Source organism: Octodon degus, unplaced genomic scaffold (assembly GCF_000260255.1).
Source record: "Octodon degus isolate 3935 unplaced genomic scaffold, OctDeg1.0 scaffold00065, whole genome shotgun sequence".
Lineage (NCBI taxonomy): Eukaryota > Metazoa > Chordata > Mammalia > Rodentia > Octodontidae > Octodon > Octodon degus.
In genome coordinates, this window is record NW_004524641.1 from 9,624,206 (window position 1) to 9,632,403 (window position 8,198).

Genomic DNA, 8,198 nt, shown 5'->3' on the forward strand with positions numbered 1-8,198 from the left:
TTTAAGTTTCAGGGATCAAAGATATGTAGCTCAGTGGCACAAGCACCTCAAAAGGTCCCGAGTTCAATTCCTGATCCAAAAAAGTAAGTTTCACATTTAAACCCTCAATTAGAAAACATCAAGGAGTTGAGACTTAGGGAAAAAACCACTTAGAACCCTTAAAACCAAATTTTAGAGAAAACCAAGAAACCCAGATTAAAAAAGACACCCTATTTTCCACAATTCTATGCTGTATAGTATTCATTCTTGGCTTCTCCCTGAGAAAGAACTGTTTACATCAATGATTAAAAAATAAAATCAATACCAAAACATGGAACTTAACCTTCCTGGCCTAACCAGAAATCCCTGGTTACACTGATACAAGACTTAAGATTTCCTCAGCAAAAAGACTTCAAAATAAGCAAGAGTACATTGCATGTCATGACCTAAATACAGGACTGTCAGAGGAAGAGACGTTAATCTTCTTGGTTCTCTCCTGGGCAAAGACCCTCCATAACAAAGGCCTCTCTTCTTGCTTCTCTTTAACTTTCCCAAATCTCACCCGCCTGCGAACTCCTGAAACCAGCAAAGCCAGCTGCGGAGCGAAAGCTCAGCGACCTGTCCTGTCCTGAGTGCACCAACAAAGGGAAAGCCACAGGGAATTGGCCACATAAAGATTGGAGACATTTTATGGTCAGGAAGGGCCATACTTTAAGACAAACCCAGAATGTGGTCCTTTTAAAGCCTCAGGAAAACCTCCAGTTGTGATTGCCAAATCTCACCCTAGCCTCTTTTCCACAAAACTGATCTTGCCCTACTTTTCCATGCAAGCCCCAGATACACTTGCCCAGAAGTTTGCAAACCAAAGACGCCTCCCCCGACAGGCACCCACAGGGACCGTCCAATTCCCAGAGAAACCTGACCACGCAGTGAAGCCTCCCGGAAGAAGCAAAGATCAAATGAGACCGGCTCTGCGGGTCTTCCCGAGGTGACCCTGGAGCGAACGTATTTATTTTCACGCTGCAACTGCTGATTGCTTTACAGAGATATATCATGCTGTAGCTCTGCATGGAGCTGAGGACAAAAGAAACATTTTATTAATGTTAAAATTATTATAATTACTCTTTAACAAAGCTATTAAATAACCTGTACAAAGCCCGAACCAGCCTTAGGGAAAACCCAAGCACCATTTCAAATGTCCCAAGGTCCCTCCACTTTGACTCAGCAGCATTGCCTGCATAACAACCAGCTCGGAGTGGTGACCAACAGTGGTTGGTCTCAGGGGCTGGAATTTGGAGCTACCCTGGCATAACTCTGAGCTCCCAACCATAACCCAGTCAGCCTCGATTTCCAACCCTGCCACCCTTGCCCCTCCCTCTGTCCAGGACCTGGACAGCTAGAGGCCTGGCTCCACTCTGGGAGGCCGGCAGCGGGCAGCCCGTCCGCTGAGACTGAGTGCCTGCTGCCCACAGGCTCCAGGTCCTCCTGTCCCTTTCCATAGGTGCTGGGAAGGGCGTGAGGCAAGAGTGGCCCCAGGGTGGGCTCACAGATCCCGCGGATTCTCTCGCTTAACCCCGGCCTCTGCAACTTTGAGCTTCTTATTTTGGTGCGTCTTGACGTGCTTGGCCAGGTGGTCGCTGCGCATAAAGCGCTTTCCACACTCAGGGCAGGCGAAGCGCTTCTCGCCCGTGTGAGTCCGCAGGTGCCGCTGCAGCTCGTCCGAGCGCGTGAAGCTCTTGCCGCAGAAGAGCCAGTTGCACACGAAGGGCCGCTCGCCCGTGTGCCAGCGCAGGTGCGCCTTCAGGTGCGACGTCTTGCCGTACACCTTGCCACAGCCGGGCACGTGGCACACATGTTGCTTCTTTTTGCCCGGCTCCGCCTCGGGGGCACCGCCCGCTGCCTGGCAGTTGGGACAGCGGCAGCGGCGGCACCTCCTGGCCGTGGCCGCCAGGGGGGCCTTGGTCTGCAGCAGCGCGGCGATCTGGCTCTGGTACTGCGCGAAGTCCGACGGGCCCAGCACCAGGCCACGCTGCAAGGCTGCAGCTGCCGCAGCGGCCGCAGCCGCTGAAGCTGGAAAGCGGGGTGCGTGGGGGGGCCCGGCACAGGCGCTGGAGAGGCCACCACCCGGGACTCCGGAGGCCCCGGGGCCGGCTCCCGACTGCGGGATGCTCCACCACGGGAGGTCGTCGGGGGCTGGGGTGGGCGACAGCTGGCGGCAGGCTGGTGGTGGCGGCGCGGGCAGCAGGTTGGAGTAGCCAGGCGGCAGCGCGGCCTGCGCAGCGTAGGGCACATAGGCGGGCGCACAGGCGGCGGGCAGGGTTGTCATGCTGGAGGGCAGCATCTTGACCGGCGAGAACTCGTAGGGGTACGAGGGGTCGGCTGGGGGCGTGAGCGGGAGCTCGTGCGCAGGCCCAAAGGACGGCTGCAGGTGCGTCTTCTGAGGCGTTAGCCCCAGGCTAGGGTGCGGGGGCGGCAGCGCGCCGGGTGAATGCGCGGGCATGTCGGCGCTCCACGGGTGGAAGAGCCTGGAAGGCGAGCCCAGGGCCGGGTCGTAAGGCACCTGCAGGAAGTCCGGGGCCGCAGCCGCCGCTCCGGGCTGGCCAATGCGGCTACAGGTGGCGGCCAGCAGCGCCAGGGGCGAGTGCTTGCCCAGGTCCGGGGAGGCGCTGGGGGTGCGGTCCTGCATGGGCGCGGAGGGGAGGGCGGAGAAGAGACAAAAGGTTAGCGCTCCCAGCGCGGACTCTGGGCAGGCCCGCCGCCCCCACGCCCGCTCTTATACCTCCGCCCCTCCTCCGCCGACCGGCCCTCCCCCGCACCCCACGCGCGCACCCACGGGCCCCGGCAAAGTTAGGGTGCCTGTGCTCCCCGCGAGCGAGGCACGCGAGCGCTTGCTGCTAACCTACTTGGTGCGAGGAGACACCGTCCTGCCTTCAAGGAAGCGCGAAGGGGAGGCAGAGGCATCCGACGGGCCGCTCCAGGCCCCGCGGTCGGTAAAAGCTGCCCAGCGCCCGCCCTCGCATCCTTCAAACTCTCTCGCGCTTGCCACCCTCGCGCTCCTTCTCGGCCCTCGGGAGGCCGTCATCAGCAGGAGGGCCCGGCAGGAGGACTCCGGCCCAGTTCACGGCCACTCGCGCACCTCCCAAGCCCCAGATCCACGTGTCTCTCTACGAGGCCGCGCTTCTGACACCAGGGAGGTGTGAAGTTGGCGTGAGCAGCCCTCCGTCTGACTCCCGCTGCACCGCCGAGGGGCTTCCCTATGCCCGGAGAGCCGCACCGGGCGGATCCGACCCGGCCCTGCCCACCTGCCCCGCCCCTCGGGGCCGGGGCCTGACCTGGAGGAAGGCCTGCAGCGAGTCGTTCCGGAGGACGGCCACCGCGGCCATGGCTACAGCTTGGGGACCGCTGGCCGCGGAGCGGGGCGCCGCCGCGCAGGCATGGACACCCGAAGGCGAGGACGCGCAGCCGCCCAGTGTGGCTCCCCGGCGCCCGCTCTGCGCGCCGGAGCCCTGAGCCCTCCCCGCCCGCGCCCAGCTCGTCGCTCCTCGCTCGCTGGCCCCGCGCGAGGTCTGAGCGCTTCAGGATCACCTCCAAGAATTTGATAAGGACTTTGCTGGGCCGCCAGCCAGTCAGAGGGAAGATTTATGGCTTTGAAGTTTGCCGCTACCCAATCATCAAAGAATAGCGGCTCTTTCAGAAGCGAAAGCAAATCCTTTGAATCCACAAAGCTCCTATGGTGTGTTTGTTGGTCTGGATAAAAGAACTGATTATTAGGGGGGATGGGAAGGGAGGAGATAAAGGCGGGACAATTAATGAAGTAATCACTATGTGGGAAATGTATATACACAAATAATTGGATTTTCCTGATCAAAGGGGGCCTTGCCGCCTAGAGACTCGCACTTGGGTTGCTCGAAACACTCGATCCCCCGCCCCCACTTGCAATTAAAGATTTGCACCGCGGCAGCGCCCAAAGTGACAAAGTGTCTTTGTTATCTGTAGAAAAATCTGCTTTCAGGCGCAGGACTTCGAGACCGGGATGAGGGTGACTCTTTTCAATATTTCTCTCTCCGAACACGCGGCACGCTCACCCGCCCGCGCGAACGGAGGACCAGCGCGCGAGCTCCTGGGGCGGGGCGTAGGGCCAGCCGCAACGGGTCGGCCGCGTGTCCCCCGCCCGCCGCGGCGGAGCCTCAGGCAGGGCTGTGACCCGGGCGGGGCGGGGCGGCCGCCCAGGGTGGCAGTGGGTGGCGCGCACACTCCGGCGCCGCCCGCCAGAGGAGCGATCTCGCACTCCAGCGAAGTTCCTGCTGGTGACCTGGAAGTTTTCCTCAAGCCACAACTTTTGCTGAGTGAACCTGAGAAAAACATCTGCCTGGAGCTCATTCCCAGAGAGGAGTTTGGCAGGACTCCAGAACAAGCCCTGACACACACACTCGAAGGGGAAGAAACTGTGCTGTGCTGCCCTCTTCTCCCCAGGCGGGCAGCCCTGGCCTCAGAGGAGAGCCTGGAGGTGGCTGACTGCTGGGAGGCTCCTCCGAGGTCCCCAACGATGCCAGTCATTTGTCTCCTTAACCCTAGGCAAGCGAGTGAGTTGTCACTAGCTGGAGCTCTAGGCAGCTTCCTGGGAAAAATAAGGTGTAGTCAGGAAGCCTTTATTCTTGTGATTCAACAAACCACAGATCATACAGGAAGACTCCTGGAGGAGAAAGAAAAGTCAATACAAACTCTTGTTCCTGTCATCTTTGGGAAAAAAAAAAATTCTGCACCAGGGGAAGTGCTCTCCAAGATATACTCTGGTCCCCCCAACCTTGGTGGCTATCCACGCCTTGCAGAGTAGGACAGGTGGCTGCAGGTGTCTCTCTGGCCCAGAGCGCTGGGCGCATCCTACCCGGGTGCTGGGGACAGCGGCATCAGTTTCCTTGAGAGAGCCGGGAAGGGAAGGAGGAAGAGGCTGGCGTGGCATCGGGGGTCCTCACTGCATTGCGGGTTTTGGGTGCCCTGATTCAACTCAAAGGCCTTGCAGTCGAGGTTCTTACAAGTGCACAGTGCAGTGGGGCCGCCTGAGTTTGACCAAGCCTTATCCTCATCTGGCCCCTCAACAAACATAGTCTGAGTCCACTAGGCCCTTGGGAAGCCCGGAACCAGTTCTGCTCCTACCCCACCTGTCTGCATGTTGTCCTCAGGGGCTGCAGTGCGACCAGGAGTTAGCAGTCCAAGAACTGCATCCTGAGCTGTATATTGGGACCCTTCATATTTCCAGCAAGGGTCGAGACACTGTGCTAGCAGATAGGCCTTCAGTCTCCCATGCCCACAGCGTGGCAACTGATGGAAACATCTACTGAAGACACATAGGCCCTTCCCATGCCCTACCCTTGTGTCTGGTGCTCCCTCCCCCAAACAAACTTCTGGAACCTTGGGGAGCATCTCAAGGCTTGGCCTACCTGTGATCTGGCTCTTTCTCAATTTGAGGTTGGAATGTTAGGTAGGCAGGAAGGGAAGAGGTCTTAGAGGTTTGCTTTGGGGTCTGGCAGACTAGGTGAGAGTTGGGGCGAGCCTGGGTTCCCCCCTTTACTGCAATCAGAGTCCTGAGAGCCTCCTGGCGCATACTGGTGCAGCACAAGTTCTCACCCTCCAAAGCGCTCTGGTTCCTTGGCTTTGCTTTCCTCTCCAGTTCCTTTGAACCCACTTTTCCCCTGGGAAAAGGCAGACTGGGCTCAGCAGGCACAAGACACCCTCTTTTGCCAAAGCTGTTAGCTATCTTACAAAGAAGGCAAGAAGAGCCAATTCACATCTCCATAGTTTTAGGTGTGAACTTTTCCTCCAAGCCACCTCCATTAGCCAGTGAAACCTCATTCTGTGGCTCAGGGCAAAAGATTGATGACCTGGAAGAGTTCAGACTCAGAGCCACGGCATGTGAGCCTGGCCACTTTCTAGTTAGTGAATTTGGTAACCAAGTTACCCTGTCTCTTTGAGCCTTGGTCTCCCCATCTGTAAGGTGTGCAAAAAGTAACTGATTTTAAAAGAGTGAATACATGCACCATATTAAGACAGTGTCATGCGTACAGTAGACCCTTTCTGGAACATTCGTAGTCGCTGCTGGACGCTCCAAGGCATTTGGGCTCTGCCACGCCCCAGTTGAAGTTTACAGAGGGGCTTGTCAAACTGCTGTTTAACCTCTCTCCTTTCGCGCTCAGAGCGCCAGTAAAACTTCTTCCTAATGAAGTAATGTTTGGAGCATCCATTAAAAATGCAACGCCGGAGATCAAAGTACAATATTTATTTTAGAAATTTGTTGCAATCACCAAGAGATACAGGTATCAAGGCCAAATGTCAGTTCCGTTAGACAAAGCTCCGCGTCGGGGAAGAGCGTGTGGCTGCTCTGCCATAATATAAAGAGACATCAAAGACCAAGCGAGCTGCAAAAGTGCGCGGCCGGGAGGGCCGGGAGCGCCCCAAACAGCGCGGGGGCTGCGAGGGCTGCGGGGGCGGGGGTCAGTTCAAAGAGGTATCCGCTGGGGCCTGAGTTCACAGGAGGGAAGATTTAATGGGCTTTCCTTTGTTGGTGGGTGTATTTGTGCTCCGCGGACCCAGGAACTCCTCCGAGGTCTTCCCGCCTGGGGGCGGAGGTGGGGGAGCGCCGAACGCGGAACAAACTTTCTCCGCGGTGGGGGGCCGGGGGCGGGGGGCGGAGGGCCGGGTTGGAATCCGGGTCTCCCTGCAGCGGCCGGAGCGGCCCAGGGCTTCCAAGCAGCGGGGTTCCGAGGCTGGGAAGTTGGTGTCTCAGTTTTCCTCGCAGGCGGGCAGCCGGCAAATCCACCGGGTGCGATTTTCGAGAAGAGGATGAGAGAACCCGCAGAGGATCCTGGGCGGGGGGCGGATCACCCCGAGTGTACTTACTCACTCAAGCCTGGTACTGCCTGGGGCATTTGCTTCCAGCACCTGGGCCCCCACATCTCTGGCATGAAGCCGACCAGACACTCCCCCTCTCTGTACTTTACTTTTTTAAAAATGTGTTTTTGTTTTGTTTTGTTTTTTAGATCATCTCAACAAAGTTTTAACTCACTGGTCTTCTGCAGCAGCATTGTTTAACCGGCTGGTTCTGGGCCCTTCCCTGCCAAAGGAAGTTACCAAGTGCGTGCCTCTGCCAGTTACGCTAGCAGCAGTCCTTGTCTTATGAAAGGTGCTGGGATCCTCCAGCTAATGGGGCACTGAGCTGAAGGAAGATGCGTGTGCGCGCTGCCTCAGTCGTCTACCACCAAGCATTCTCAGAACAGTCCCTGGGCGGCCTTTTGAAGTCATGCTACAGCAGAAAGCTGCTATTGTTCTCATCTCTCAACGTGGAAGGGATCAAACTTTGCTTCTTCAGTTTGAAAGATTTTTTTTTTTAATGGTGGTGGTGGAGGGGAGGGAGGAGGGATTGCAATCTGATACTCTTTAAGTTAAATTGGAGGATTTGTGCAGCCTGTTTAAGCTGCAGACCAGATCGCAGATGCTCTAGCCTGTGCGTCACATAGACAGGGTCTCTTTGTCGTTAATGTGGCAGAGGGCTCAGTCGCAAGCATTTGTCCTGCTGAGGATCGGGTTTGGTGACCAGAATTTCCTTTGGCAGGTTTCTCTTCCATGGAAATGGGAATGTTACTTCAAGAAACCTTGCGTTAACTGAAGCCTCCAAATTGGATCAGTGTATACTAAGTGTAAAACTAAGGAGATTTTTATTTCATCTAATTCTACACCTTCATTTGATGACAAGAGGAAACATTTGAGAGCATTGTATGATATGTCAGGTGTCCTGCATGCATGGTGTTCTGAACTTCAGAAGGCGCTCAGTAAATGCACACTGGGGGTGGGAGGTACCGACCTCTTCTGTACAATGATTGGCCGGTTCGGTAAGAACTCAAAGGAAAAGCACTGGGGAAGACTGCAGAAAGCGAGGGAAGCTTCGCTAGCAACTGGGGTCTGGAGGAGACTTTAGAGACCCATAGATGGGGGGCCGCGGAGATGGCTCAGTAGAGTAAGGGCTTGCCTGGCAAGCACAAGGGTCTGAGTTCAATCCCTGGTTACACACACACACACACACACACACACACACACACACACACACCTAAATTGACTTAGGGATTTAGAGACCCATAGAATTTTAGTATGGGGGCTGGAAAGGAAGGAAGGGAGGATGGAAGGAACAGAAGAAAAAAGGAACTTTCAATTCACCCAGAAGCTAAACA

The 8,198-nt window shown here is 56.4% G+C and overlaps 1 protein-coding gene across 1 annotated transcript; it reads right to left on the reverse strand.

Annotated features, from left to right (window-relative positions):
- Positions 1–964: 964 nt before the first annotated feature.
- Positions 965–3,834, reverse strand: Sp5 (Sp5 transcription factor). Its single transcript, XM_004634770.2, has 2 exons — positions 3,312–3,834; positions 965–2,659 (listed from the first exon to the last, which is right to left on the reverse strand). The coding sequence occupies exons 1-2, from the start codon at positions 3,360–3,362 to the stop codon at positions 1,523–1,525; spliced, it is 1,188 nt and encodes a 395-aa protein (XP_004634827.1). The 5' UTR covers positions 3,363–3,834; the 3' UTR covers positions 965–1,522.
- Positions 3,835–8,198: the final 4,364 nt, after the last annotated feature.

Excerpts from the sequence above, each read along its gene's own strand:
- Sp5 (XM_004634770.2), bottom strand. The coding sequence starts at position 3,362 with ATGGCCGCGGTGGCCGTCCTCCGGAACGACTCGCTGCAGGCCTTCCTC. Across the intron at positions 2,660-3,311 it reads CGCTGCAGGCCTTCCTCCAG|GACCGCACCCCCAGCGCCTC; the intron begins GTCAGGCCCCGG and ends GCGCCCATGCAG.